At 39.4% G+C, this 15530-nt stretch overlaps 1 protein-coding gene across 20 annotated transcripts in view; it reads right to left on the reverse strand.

Moving 5' to 3' along the window:
• Nucleotides 1–15530, reverse strand: part of TRIP12 (thyroid hormone receptor interactor 12) — a 138808-nt gene that overhangs the window by 85591 nt on the left and 37687 nt on the right. For 19 of the 20 annotated variants that reach the window (XM_042995556.1, XM_042995555.1, XM_042995569.1 and 16 more), the window contains exon 2: nucleotides 13011–13157. In XM_042995556.1, the coding sequence (XP_042851490.1) occupies nucleotides 13011–13108 (98 nt within the window). In that variant the 5' untranslated portion in view covers nucleotides 13109–13157. Of the gene's footprint in view, nucleotides 1–13010; nucleotides 13158–13336; nucleotides 13545–15530 lie in introns of those variants that run through there. The other variant, XM_042995551.1, reaches the window with a different exon arrangement.

Below are 15530 nucleotides of genomic sequence, written 5' to 3' on the forward strand. Positions count from 1 at the left end.
AAAGAAAACTTTAAAGTCTAAAGTTAGACTACTTTGTGATAACGTTCAATTAAATATTCAAATGGCAATCTTAAAAAATGTAAATCATTAACATATTCCTAGTTAAGTCTCAAAAGAAGGAAGGGAATTCATTCTCTTTGTCAACAGATTTTGACCAACATTAACCCAATGCCTACAGTGGTGTAGAAGTAGCTGTCCTCCTCTTTGTACAGTAAATTAATTGTTCCCTGATCTTAAATACATCTAACTTTACAGCGACTTAAATCAACTCCTGAATTTCTATTGTCCTTACTCACACCTTCAAGGAACTAAAGAATTTATCAGTTCAATGCTCAACATTAGATTACAAAAGGAAAAAAAAAATCCACCCATCTTAGAAAGTGAAACTCACAAAACTAGCTTAAATACAACAACGCCCACAATGATCTGACTGCACCTTTCCTAAAATTACTTTAAGCGCAATAGTCTCACTGAGGCCTGGTTAAAAATATTTTAAGATACAAAATACTGATCGTTACTGTTCTTCTGCCTATTGTTTAAGAGGGACTTAATACATTTTCTGTAAAGGATAGTACTTATGGCTTTGTGGGCAATATGTAAATAAATGGGCAGGGCTATGTTCCAATCAAATTTTTATTTACAAAAACAGGCAGGAAGCTGGATTTGTCCCGTGGGTCATACATAGCATGCCAGTCCTTGGCTTACCACAAGAGAGTAAGCAAACAGATGGTACCATAAAGAGACAATATGGGGCCTCCCAAAGTAGGGCTCTGCTTTATTATGCCCATTTATAAATTATTAAAGCTCAGAATACTGTAAAGTAAATCTCCATAAAATAATAACACCTAATCTAGCATACCCAATCAGAATATCACAGTATTCAGCACCTAACAAGCCTTGATGCCTTTTAGCTCATTTCAACAACTCCCTGATTCATCAGACCTTAATGCTCAACATTAATCTTTATTAAAAAGCATAATCTAAGACCCAGTAAAATTTATATCCACGATAAATCAAATTTGCAAGAATAACACAGTAAAATTCATGACAAAATCTTTGTGATAGCACCAGAATGAGCCCATTTAGTAAAATACAACCCAAGGATAGGCAGATAAATGGGTGGGTGTGTATGTTCAGGAGCTTTTATATCATCCTATGGATATTCCTGAGGAAAAAGCTCACTTTCTGCAAAATCTAAAAATAACTGGGCTAATGGTGAAAATAAGATTAGGCATAGTGCACTCAAACCTATGTTATTTTATGATCACATTCCTAACAAAAACATCACCAACTTTAAAGATTAAATCTCCCCTAACATTTGCACCAAATAATCACAGTTGGTCCACTCTTTGGGATCTTATATTTGCGCTTTCTCCTTTCGAGTGTGAATTTTTAGACATTTTCTCTTAAGACCAGCTTCAACAAAATTAAAAAAATACAATTCCGGGGGAGACTTTCCTTTTTCTCATTTTCTTCCTTTATAAATACAGGAGTAAATGGTTTTGAGCTTCCTTGGCGTGTTAACCAGGCAAAGTGTGGTGGTTCTAGAAGTCACTGAAATAGCACCTCCTGCAAATGAATTCTTCAAATCATTTCTGTAAGATTAAGCTTTTTCATAAGATCTTCATAAATAACCAAATCTTCCACTTTAATTGAAAGGCTATCCCATTTCAGTCCATATGTTACCACTGGAGGAAATACTGCCTATGAGCCAACAGTGCTTCCACATTGTATTGACATCATTTCCCTATTTAGCAAGTGTATAAGGGCCAGATCACATTAAACAAACCCAGCTGACAAGAGAACAGACCAATCAACTCTGGGTTATGTGCTTCCAAGACTCAAATGCCTCTTGTTGCCTTTTAGGAAAATCATAGTGACTGCCCCTTTCTAGATACTTTAATTTACTTTTACTGCTATTTATTAAAATAGTTGGTAGTCCAAAGGGTTAAAAACCATCTCTAATCCAGAGGGCATCTAAGAAAGGGCAAAATCTTGTATCAAAGAGCTCTTCTTCTCTTAATGGTAGATAAAATGAGTGACTAGTTACGAGTAGTTAATACATCACGTCTTAAATTTTGTCTGAAATTACTTTTCGTGCCAGACATATTCACAATTCAAATACATGTACATACTACCAAACAAATTATTCGGGGCTTCATTAAATCTCCAAATGTTTTTTATGTGTATACAGACACACATGCATTTTTATGCCTTTAGATTTTATATACACAATTAACATCATAATTTTGTCTTCTGAAAATTAAATGCTTTGTTTATAATGTTCATAAATTAAATGCACGTTTTAAATAAGTCACTGATTTGCAATCATCAGGCTGGAAAGTTCAGTTAAAGCATTTTAAACAAAAAGCTCACTAATGTTCTCAGCAAAATGCACTGTTTTTCTATTCTGATCACAAAATGGAAGCTGATTAGTCTGACCAGTGTTCCCATGTTTAGTTATGGCAAAAATGCCAGCCTAATGGATTCTGTAATTTACGGTAAAGAACTCCTTATTTATCTCATAAAACAATGTTTTAAACATCACTGGCTCTCCCCTCTAGGGAACATTTTGAAAACATGTTAGGGAACAGGGTGTTACTGCCATTTAGCGAGTGTGGACCTAGAGGTAAAAGATGCCAGCCACGCAAGTATACAGAACAGCAGGACCCCATGAAAGGCTGTCCCATGACCCAGACCGCAAGTAGCCTTGGTAATATATGAAACCCTTAGGAGAAAACTTGAAATCTGGCCAGGATATAGGTGAAACAGATGCTCATAACTTCTCGGCTTCTATTCGTTTTGCATGGTTTTTATATACCGTTTCTCCAGTCATCCATGGGAATCAACAGATTACCTTTTGGCAGCTCTACCATGGGTCACGTATCATTCTGAAGAAGTCTACAAAGAAAATGCTGCTTGTGGCATTTAAGCATGTTCCTGTAGCTGTCACATTCAATAAACTCAGACGCAGATGCGAGCGTCTGGAAACAGTGCCATCTTGTGTCAAGGCACCCAAGCATTTACCTACGGAGATCTTATTTATTATCTTGAAATGAATTAAGAAACACAAAATATCCGTCTAAACAGTTTAGAAACATAAAATGTTTCTAAATATATAAAACGTAACGTAAAAATAAACAAGTAGAAGGAAAACAACTGATAAACAAAAGGGGCATCATAATAAAGAGGTTTACATTATGTGATACACATTACAGAGTGGGAGGGAGCACTAGATGGGACAGGACGGAGTTGAGAACTACTGGAACAAACTACTCATTTCAACAGATTTGTCAGGTTTGCCAACTCAAATATATGCAAGTCATGACAAGGCATATAAATATGGATAACACACAGTCTAGTTCCTGTCCTCAAAGAGGTCAGTGCCTCATAAAACAAAGTGATCTACCAGATGCTATTAAGTTCTCAACAAAGGGAAAAATTACTTCTAGGAGGAGAATATAGGCTTTATAGACTACATGGCATTTAAACCACACCCCGAAGAATGAAAAGCTGAAGAGAAAGAATGTTCGAGTCAAGCGCAGAGTATAGGGAAAGGCAGAGGCAGGAAAACACGAAACCCACATGGCACCTGGCAAATGATACGAATTTCCCGGAGCACAGAGCTACATTAGGAAACAAGGTTGAAAGGACAGGCCAGGGTTTAAATGCCTTGTCAAAGGATCTAGATTTTGTCCTTAGTAAGGCTGGCACTAGGAGACTGACAGAGTTGGAAACAGTGAGGCAAAAGCAAAATTTCTGTATGTTCAACTACCCAGGGTATATACTAAGGACAGGTGAGTAAACAGAAGTACTTACTTACTGTGTAACAAGAACAAGGCAGAAGAACCGCATGTAATTAAAACTGTGGAAAAAGACAGCCCACAAAAGGGAACATACAGCTCATTACACTTGCACCGTCCCCCCCCCCCCCCATCTTACAAAGTAGTTGGGTAAGGAGTATAAAAACGAAGATAATCCAAAGTAAATTAGTCATCAGTGATAGATGAGTGATGCAGTATTGAGTATTTCATAGCTAGACTGGCTTTTATAACTGAGTAAAACTTATTAAGACCACCCAGAACACATACATTTAAAGGTATGACTATGTGATAAACATTAATTTTTTTATCCAACTTAATTCTCAGATGACACTCAAGGCAGGTCTATTTCCATTTTAAAGATGTAGGAAATGAGGCTTGCACAAAATCACCCAGTCCCTAGGCAAGGAAAGGTACAAATGAGCCCAGGCATTCTGACTCTCTCAATCTGAAACCTGGCAGCTGTTCCTAGGGACTCAGGGGGAAAGTAAAAGGCCTATATCCATAGCTATGAAGTTTTTTCCTTCAGCTTCAGAGCTGGTACCTCTGTCCCTAATTGTATACATGTCAGATTAAATGGCTTAAGGTTTTACAGATGATATGTGAGAAAAATGGAAGAAAAGATGTCAAAAAAGGAGACCTCCTGCTTTCTTTTGCTTTCCCTATTACCAAAAAACTGCCTTCCATAGGTGATGCTAAACTTGCTGTTCAACTATTGAAGAAGCTTTTGTATATATTCATTTTTTCATTCACACTAACACTCTTCTAGGAATGCATTCCGATATGGAGAAAACATGTGTGAAAACTGGTGTGAACATCAGATTCCCTCATATTGAGGGACAGAAGCATCAGAGCAAAGCCTCAGTAAGGATAAGAAATCATCTACAGCAGCTGACATCTTACAGGTTCCCAATATGCTTATGATACGACCTTTTTTTTATGATGTGACTTTTAAACAAAATCTCACAGTTGGTGAATAAAAAAGCAAGATACCTATACTGCAAAGAAAGTTAGCAAAACACATGAGATATTACTCTGCTGGTCCAAGAAAGAACTTAACACGGGTAACTATTAAGAATCCAACGTGTTGGGGGAACCTGGGTGGCTCAATTGGTTAAGCGTCCAACTTTGGCTCAGGTCATGATCTCACGATTCTTAAGTTTAACCCCACATGGGGCTCTGTGCTGACAGCTCAGAGCCTGGAGCCTACTTCAGATTCTGTGTCTCCCTCTGTCTCTGCCCCTGCCCTTCTCACGCTCGGTCTCCCTCTCTCTCAAACACACACACACACACACACACACACACACACACACACACACTCCACTGTGCCTAACTTCCAACTACAATAAAGTAGCTTCTGTTCCTCCTCAGACCAAGGCAACCATGCCACTGTTTAACACAACCTTGTAAGGGTGCCTGGGTGGCTCAGTTAAGCATCTGATTTTGGCTCAGGCCATGAACTCATGGTTCATAAGTTCGAGTCCCGCGTTGGGCTTTCTGCTGTCAGTCACAGAGCCCACTTCGGATCCTGTCCCCCCGCCCCCCCCCCACCCCTACCCCACTTGTGCTCTTTCTCTGTGTTTCTCAAAATAAACAAATAAACTTAAACAAAACAAAACACACCACCACAACCCTGTAAACCTTGCCTCCAAAGGTTGTCCAAAGGCATGATGGGACAGACAGGCCTTCTCAGCATTACCAAAGCATCACTAGAAGTGAAAAGGTATATGCAAATATGGTTCTGTGGCTAAAACTCAAGAGTATCTAATTACAGCAGTAAGATTCACCATTATTAAAAGAAGCAAGTTAGCAAGTTACCTGGCTAACTCTAGTACACATGTTTATAAAAGCGGTTTCAATTTGGTCCTAAGAAACAATGAGGTCATTTTCACACATTAACTCCGTCTCTCTTTAATGTTCTCCTCCTCCCAAAGAAGATAAAGCTTGAACTTCCATCTGCCTCAGCGAAGGTCAGGATAAAAAAAAGACAAAAGGTACGTGCAAAAAAAAGAATAGGAAAATGGTATCCATACTGGTTGAGTAGGAGAATGAAGAAAACATACCAGACGCATGGCTATGCTGCACCAAGTAGAATACAGGGGAACGAAGGGTCTGTTGTAGACATGGGAGGAAGAATGAAAAATGTTTCAAGGGCCTCTGACAGCTATAATGTGCCGTTTACAAATACCCCATTTCTCCTCTGAGCGGGACACACGGTGGGGGGGCACTTGCCGAACTACTCGGAAGTCATGTGCAGCCGCATAACTTGCTCTGTCAAGGGAACGTGAGTGGAAATGAAACCCTTCTGGGGGAAGCCTTGGAGAGCCGGAGGGCAATTCAGCGTGCTCTCTTGTCAGAGCAATGCTACCCGAGTACCAAGTGCCCAGACTCCGCGAGCAGGGCCTGCAGCTGACCCAAGATGGCATGTCCGCTGGCGGCTCGATTGTCACCTCTACGGATTACTGAGCTGTGTGCTCCCTCGGCAGGGTGCTCCAGCCACCCTGTTACACAGCCCATTTCGACCGTGCCCTACTTCAGTTCTTCCTTCACTGCAGTCAATCACCTTCTCATGACCTTTCCCATAAAAGGCAGTCCTATCTCTGGGCCTAGAAATGCCAAGAAAGTAAACCTTCTTATTTGGAGCCCATACCAGTATTTGTTGAACACCTACCACTTAAGAGCAAAGTAACAAGTGACATAAAAAATTACAAATACAATCCACGCCCTGTAACTAATGACACCACGTGTCAAGTAGAGAGAGACAAATATAGCTGACATGTAACACCTGCTTTGCAACTGCTTCTTCAATTCAGCCTTCAGAGGCCAAATCAATGAGGTCATCCCTAGAAATGTTTCTCACCTGACTCTAATAATCACCTGCACGCCCATTTCCCCCACTGAGTTGGAACAGCTTATAACAAAGGCTATTCTACTCTCAGTTTGATAACTACCAGCCAGCATGGGGCTTACTAGCATGGTGTTCTACAAACGAATGAGAACGATCTTACACTGAGTTGGGCTTACAAGTACATTAAGGCAGGACAGGACTCCTTAAAGCCAAAAGAGGCTTGAAATAATGCACACACACCTCCAGATTGAACACAATTGCTAATCAATCAAACCTAGAAAAGGCAAGAGTCTACACAGCTCTCAAGACCTAAAAGACTGAAACTTCACAGAACTTTAATACACACATACTAATATATTTGTTTTTCTCTGTTCATCTTCTCCCCTAACGCAGGAGATGTGCCGTTGGCTACTTCAGATTCGCATCTTCTCTTTGCTACCAGGAAAGAGAAAGCGTCCAGTCTGAATCATGTGACCGCCCCAGCCCCATCAATGAACTCAGAAAGATGGGAGAGTTGCAGATTCTCCCAGCTTTGGCAAAAGGCTGGCCGGCGCTGGCGATGGACAGTCAAGAGCTGAGTGAAGATCATGTTGGAAAAGAATAACTAGGGGCGCCTGGGTGGCTCAGTTGGTTAAGTGTCTAACTTGGTTCAAGCTCAGGTCATGACCTCATGGTTTCGGGAGTTCGAGCCCCACGTCAGACTCTGAGCTGACAGTGGAGGGCCTGCTTGGGATTCTCGGTCTCTCCCTCTCTCTCCACCCCTCCCCAGCTCACCCTGTTTCTCTCAAAATAAATAAAACTTAAAAAAAAAAAAAACACAACAAAAACAGAATAAGTACCATTCAAAACACATGGGTGAAGAACTGAGGGAGATCATTCAACAAAAGAGGGTTACTGTGACAAGAGGGGCTCATATCAGCTGAATGCTTTAAAGGTCAGTTCTCCTGTACAGTGGTACAAAGGGGGATTAACAAACTTATTGGTATGCTTATACCAAAAAATATTCTCAAACAAAAAAATATTTTCATTCAGATCTCATTCCTCAAACCTGAACATCTGTCCAATGTTTAACCTTGTTAGTATAAAAACACCAAGAAAATTAATGTGATTTTTTCATTATTAAATTAACAGAAAAATGCACAGTGAAAATAACATGAATAGAATGATGAGAAAAAGCACTCTTTTTCCTGACGGTGATAAGTAAATGGGTTAAAAAAAAAACTTATGTGAAACAAATTGACTGTAAAAAAAAAACAAAAACAAAAACAAAAAAACTCCCTTTGACCAAGTGGAGACACCTGAGGGTCGCCTGGGTGGCTCAGTCAGTTATGTATCCAACTCTTGATTTCAGCCCAGGTCACGATCTCAGGGTCGTGGGATGGAGCCTATACTGAGTATGCAGCCTGCTTAGGAGTCTCTTTCTCCCTCCCTCTCCCGCTCCTGTTCTCTTAAAAAAAAAAAGAAAAAAAAAAAGAGAGAGAGAGAGACACCTGAAATACAAACATTTAAGCCTACGCAGAAATTTTGCCCATTACAACCATTTAACTATCCAAAAACTAAAAAGTAAATCTGGAAAACATTGTATAGTGGTTCAGTAAATCATGTGGCCATTTGTAACAATTACCAAAAAAATTGTAATGATGTGAGAAAATGTTTGTTAAGATGCTGAGTTTTGAACAAAGCAGGATCCAAAACCATATTTATAGTGTAATCAGCTGCATGCTAAGCTGTATTTTAAAGGCAAATAAAAACCAAAATGTTAACACAGACCTATCTCCGGATATTTATTTTTGTGCTTTTCTGTATCCATCCCACTGAAATAGATTTTTAAGCGAAACACAAATCTATTTCCTTTCTGTATAATTAACACTGGCTAAAAAAAAAAAATCCCTGCTCTGACAATGCTAAGAAAAAGTTATAACCTATAGATCTCATAATCGAGGTTTTACTCTGTAATGAATAACTAAAACTTTGAAGACAAATTTTTTTTAATGGGGCTGGGCAGGTGGAGAGGACTGGATTCAACCATTTCCTCACTCCATTAAAAAATCCGATAGAGTACAGAAAAGAACAGATCACCTATAAACCAAAAAACTACACAAGAAATGGAAAGGGAAATAATAGAGGAGGAAGTCTAGTTAATATATGGACAGAGGAGGACAGGAGAAACAGAGCAGAGAAAATAACCAGGAGATATGAAATACATCCCAAAGATCCAAATTCCTTTTAGCTCAAGAATGAATGAAAACTAGTCTCCTAAAAAGAAAGGAAAACGTAAACGACCTTGATTTGGGGGATGGGCAGGACCGGTCACAGGAGGGACACTATGCAAAGAAGAGCCTAATGCAAGTCTGAAAGAAAACAGTGAATACAAAAATGAATGCATTTAAAAATTCTAGGAGGGAAATACTGCTACTGAAGTCCTCAACTGAATGAGTGGAGGTTTTTCCATTATACATACTTCATACCCTCTTCCAAGTCCTTCATCATAGGAACTGAGCGGTTTGTGCAGTAAAAACAGTTTGGCGTGACGAAAATAATCACTGACTTAGAGTCAAGTGGTTGGAAATCAGGTCCTGACTCTACATACTAGTTGTAGAATGCTGAGCAAACTACCACATTCAGAGAATGGGGGTTACCTACTTATTAGCAGAGCTCCTCTGAGTCTCTACTAAAAGAAGGCGCATAAAAACATTTGGGAGCACTCCACCGGGGCACTATTGTAGTGGTTGCTCTCGTGCCCATCAGCTGAAACGCTGTACCGCTATGAATACACTTTCAAGACCACGTCTATTTTTGAGTCAAAAGCCTAATAGCAGCATTTGACTTAGGAAAGCTGGTCACCAGGAGTCAGCTAAAGAGAACGAAAATACAGTGGTAACTGCTCCCTCCCAATTTATCCCAATCTTCTCTGTCTCCCCCAAATCGAAAGAGAGGTTTCTTAGAGGTTAGTTCACTTCTAGTACAGCACAGTCTACGAGGGCTTCCAATGTCATTCTGGGCTTCGATGAAAAGGTCCTTTCCAGGTTCAAGATTCTATCATGAGCAAAGAATCAAGCCGTCTGAGAGGGGAAAATAAAATTCAAATGAACAAATTTGCATTCTTAGTCAAACTGGTTCAGACTTTTTTGGCTAATAGTCTAAATTTACACGTCATAGTCATTAATTACACTTATCCACATAAAAAGAGGAAAAATGTATCTATTCAGAGTTATTACTAAATTATGGTACAGCCACACAATGGAACACCAAGACTTTAAAAGTCATGTTTTTAAAACAATTTTAAGGACACAGAAAATGACACAAATGATTCTGGGTTTCTAAAAGGGGGGGTGGGTGGGAACTGGCCCTCCTTTGTGTGCTAATTTTCTGGGGAAATGTTTTTTGAGGATATGTGAAAGTTGAAATTGTAAAAACCGAAATGGGCTACATTATGGAAAGAGAGAAGGGATTAAAGTATAAAAACCCTAAGTATACTCTGCTTTATTTTCTTCAGCATGTTTTCTGCCATTCCAAACACATTTTTTTTTCCAAGCACATTTTTAAATTCTACACTTATCCTTCACAACTGAGTTACAATTTTTTTTTCAAATCGTTATTCTAAACTATGGCGGACAAATCATATTAATTTCAGGTGTGCAACAGTCATTTGACAGGTCTACACATGACTCGGTGCTCACCATAGTTAGGTGTGGTCCCCATCTGTCACCATATATTACAATATTACTGACTATGTTTTCTCGATGCTGTCCTTTTCACATCTGTGACTTATTTTAATACTGAAAGTTTGTACCTTTAATCCCCTTCACCTATTTCCCCCAACCTGCCGCTCACTCCTCTCCCCTCTGGCAACTACCAATTTGTTCTCTGTATGAGTCTGTTTCTGTTTTTCGTTTGTTTGTTGTTTTTTTTAGATTATACATATAAATGAAAGCACATGGTAGTGTCTTTCTCTGACTGACTTAATTCACTTAGCATGATTCCCTCTAGGTCCATCCATGTTGCTGCAAATGTCAAGATCTCATTCTCTTTTAGAGCTGAGTAATATTCCATTGTACATATATACACCACATCTTCTGAATCCATCATTCTAATGATGGGTGCTTAGGTTGCTTCCGTATTTTGGCTATTATAAATAATGCTGCAATGAACACAGGGATGCATGTTTGGAATTAGTGTTTTTGTTTTCTTGGGGTAAATACCCAGCAAGGGAATTACTAGACTGCATGGTAATTCTATTTTTAATTTTCTGAAGAACTTACATACTGTTTTCCACAGTGGCTGCACCAACTGAACTAATCATTGACAGACTTAAAGCAAATAAACTATAGCAAAAATGTGCCATTCTACAAATAAATAAGAGTTCTATCTTGATTACAACTTTATCTTAGTTCTTTAAACCAATACATCTTAATAACTAATATTAACCATTTGCATTTCTATTTCTTGCCCATATTTTTAAAATACATTAATACAATAAAATAGTTAACACCAATGGGTAGAAAAAGATAAGGGCGCTGAAAACATCGCTGTGGATTTTAGAACCAGTGTACTATGTGAGAGACCAAACTGTCACTCACGTGCAAGAGTCCAAATAGAACCTGAGTATTACTATGTAAAACTCCAGTTGTTCAAAAGGTAAAAGTTACTGATTTTTTTTTCTGCTTTTCAAAAAAATCTCTACATGGGGCTCGAACTCACAACCCCAAGATCAAGAGTCATGTGCTGTCCCGACTGAGCTAGCCAGGCACCCCCAAATTGGTACAGGTTATTTACGTGTAAACACAAGCACATATAAGCATATATATATATATATATATATATAGCAATAAAGAAAACGAAGGAAAAACATGCCAGTGTTAACAGTGTAAGTCAGAAGTGGATTGTGGAATTATGGTTTTTTCCTTTATACTCTTCTTATTCTCTAAATTCACTAAAATTAACATGCTATGCTTTACAATGGGGGAAGGATATTTTTTAATCAACAGAAAATAAAGTGTGGCTACTCCAACGAATAATCTGATTGTAAAATAAAGCAAAAAACAATTTCAGAACAGAACTCTGCACACTAAGCGTGGTGCTAGCAATGTAACATACTACAGATTGCTGATGTTAACCAACAGCCCTATGAAACAGATCTCCCCACTGCGTGGACTAAAAACTCCGAGGTGTCCTAAAAGATACAACAAAGGACACGCAGCTATTTAATGGCAGAGGCAGTAATTTCACACAATGCTGTCCTCGTCCAAAGTCCATACGCTCACCTACTAAAAGAGCCTGATGTCAGCAGGATCGGTTTCAATATATTCCTTACATGTGACATTTAAAAACTTTCCTTATAGGGGCACTGGGTGGCTCAGTCGGTTAAGCGTCCGACCTCGGCTCAGGTCATGATCTCACGGTGCGTGGGTTCGAGCCCCATGTCGGGCTCAGTGCTGACAGCTCAGAACCTGGACCTACTTCGGATTCTGTGTCTCCCTCTGTCTCTCTCTGCCCCTCCGCTGCTCACGCTCTCTCTCGTTCAAAATAAATAAATAAATAAAACATTTTTAAAAAGTTTTTTATAATTTGCTAGACAATATACACATGGTAGTGTCTCCAAATGTTGTGTCAGATAATCGTATCAGAACCTTGCCATGATTTATTGCAAACTAAACATGGATTGGAGAGGAAGGCTTTGCAAGTGAGGTTCTGAGTATTTTATACATACAATGACAGTCCCTGGCTAAATCAGACAAGGAATTTTCCATCCCACAGAATGCATCTGATTCCTCACACTACCCCCCTAGGCAAGTACTCTAACTGAAAAACCTGCGAAACACCATACCACTGAGAAAACGAGAATGGAGAGGCCCACAAAGTCAGACTGCCTCACCAGCCTGTCGGTACCCACACGCTGGTGAAAAATAAGATGGGGAAAAGATTCAAAAGCTACTTATCAGAACTCAAGGTCTTAAAACAAACGAAGCTTCCTTTCAATAAAGTAAATAAAGACCTGCATAAAGAAAAAGGCACCACAAACGATCGAAAGACACGCTGTAGCATGTTTAAGAGAGTGAGGAGAAAGGGCAAGCACAACAGGACATGCCATATGCTAACGACCCTTGAATCAGATTTCTGATAATGTCAGTGACTGACAACTATTTTTTGAGCCTAGCGCATTTGGAAAATGATGAAAGAACTGCTTTGAATTCCAGTTTTGTTTGTGTTACTTGGCTCAAAAAATTAGGAAAAAATTACCCATTTGCAGTGAACCATTTAATTTTCTGTCCTCAAAATGAGGTTTTTAAAAAGCATTTTTTTTTCACCACTTACTTTTCAAATTACCATCCAATACATACCTTCCTCCTATCGAGTCGTCTTGTGGTTGGGCCCCGGCAGTGTTCCTCTGTGAACGTCGCAGTGACCCCCCTGGATTGTTATTAGGCCGGTTGGACATTGGCACCTCTCTCTTGAAGGGACATACCCTTTCTAGACACTACCATTCACTGAAAGGAAAAGAAAAATGAGAAAAAATTATCAGCTATATGTGGTACACCACAGAAACCAGATAAGGGGCAACAAAGATGAAGGGGAAATTTCAGGTCAGCAATTTATACGGCCAAACTGATGCTACATTGTCTTATCTGAAATCTGAGTAATGTCATATAAGATGTCAGGAATATACCAAATTCAAGGCATGTGGTCCAGAGCCCAGCACATAAAATTAACATAGATTTCTCATGGAACACCCAGGAAATTCTCAATTCAAAGAAAACAGGGCACAAGCAGAAATTTGTCTTTGCTTCTCCATTTCTTATAGTGTGTAGGAAAGGGCACTACACCCAGCATCAGAACACTGGCTCAAGTCCTGTGACAGAACAGGTATTAAAGGGGTCTGTCTGCCTTTGCACAAATCAGAGCCTCCAGCCTCCAACTCCCCAGCCACAGAATAAACAACATGTCATGCCTACTTCACAGTATTGCTGTGAATAACAAATGACATCATAAATGCAAAGGAAACTGTAACACTATGGAGAAATGAGGAGAAAGGGGCTGAAGTCCAGTGAACTAAGAAATGGTCCCAGATATCCTGGATTTCAACATTAGCTGTGCTGGCTGTGACCTTGGACAAGACACTTAATCTCTCGATTTCTTTTTACCTCTTCTGTGAAATCAGTGTATCACCTATCCCACAGAGTCGTTAGCAATACGATATTGAGAACATAATTCACAAATATAACAATTTAACTCAAAACACAGTTCTTAATCAATGTGAACTTTCTATTAGAAATTTATTATGTAGAAAAAATGCTGATACCCAAAGAAAATCAAGTTAACTGATAGACAGGCCCTTATCACCATCATAGAAAGAACCACAATTTGTGTAAATCAAATCTTCACAATTTTTCTTAAGCCTCCAGTCAAACTCCAACTAGGGTTCTTTCATTCTGTTTACTGGGGAGGGAAAAGAACGCATGTGACATCACAGGACACAGTGCCAAAGACAGTGCAAATTACTCACGACTAAATCTATTACTGGATTTTGTTTTAAGAGCTTCCATGCTCTAGAACAAGAAGTGGGTTCTCTTTGGAGTTACATATTGACCCAATTCAGCAGCAGAAAAAGATGGTTTCTGTCACATATGCCCACATCATCATCAATATACTAAATAAACTCTGGTCAGAAAGTTCAAATTACTCATGTACTAACTGTCAATTTTGGAAATAAAAAACAGGGAACAGTACAAAACACTGAGAGAGAAAGACTGAATTTACATGTATCAATGTGGAAAGATCTCCCCCAAGATATATTAGAGGGTAAACACTATAAAACTCCTGGCTGTGCGTATGCAGATTTAAAAGACTGCATATGTATCCTTATCTATTGTCTACACATTGCAAACTTAATACTGCTTGCCTTTCAGAAAGAGGACCTGGGGTCTGAGGTCTGAGATGAAAAGAGTCACTGTTGTTATCTACCATAATAAACCATAATAACAATAAACCACAATAAGCCATGAGGTAGGTCACTCTAGCAGAACAGTTAGAAATGCACGGCTCTCGGCTCTCGAGTCAAACTGCCTCTGGCTGAGTTTGAGTCCTGACTCTACGAGCACCAAGTTGTGTGGCCTTGTACATACACTTCTCTGCTTCAGTCTACCAAACGGGGATAAAGAACTTACCTCATAGAGCGGTTGGGAGGACTAAGTGACAAATCCACGCAAACCACTTACCACGGTGCCTACGCTATTCCGAGGGCTCAGTACATATTAACTATTACTCTTATTACTATAGATGCTTATCGCAAATAAATACGACCCTTGTGGCCAAATAATGCATTGGGGGAAACTTCATAAAAACCACTATCAAGGTGAGTCTTACATTTCTAGAGATAGAGTTTCAAAGTGAATTTTGCTATAAACACAATCAATAGTGCTTTTAAGTAAGGATTAATTACACAATAACCTGAGAAGTTTTGTCAAAATATGAACGCCCGGCTTCTGCCCTCAGAGATTCTGATTCTGTGGGGACAAGGACCGGAAACATTTTGAAAGACCTCTCCTGGCAGTACCGCACCCGCGAACAACCGCACCCTATTCAGGAATTAAGCAAAAGCCATTCTATCTCAGGATTCGCCCAAGAAGCTTTACTAATTCAAACATCACAGTGCCATTTCACTTGGACCCTCAACAGCATGGAAACAAGAGAAGAGCAAGCTACTGCTGTCTTCACTTTGAAAAGCAAAGAAGACTGTTAGCGACCAAGACTGGTAGGTCTCACTAGCCTGAAATGCACACTGTAGGTCACGGGATGTTAAGTCATTCAAAGGGATCGAAGCGACACCGGTCATTCGGACCCGCAGTTACCGAAGGCACCTT

Source organism: Panthera tigris, chromosome C1, assembly GCF_018350195.1.
Source record: "Panthera tigris isolate Pti1 chromosome C1, P.tigris_Pti1_mat1.1, whole genome shotgun sequence".
In the NCBI taxonomy this organism is placed as follows: domain Eukaryota; kingdom Metazoa; phylum Chordata; class Mammalia; order Carnivora; family Felidae; genus Panthera; species Panthera tigris.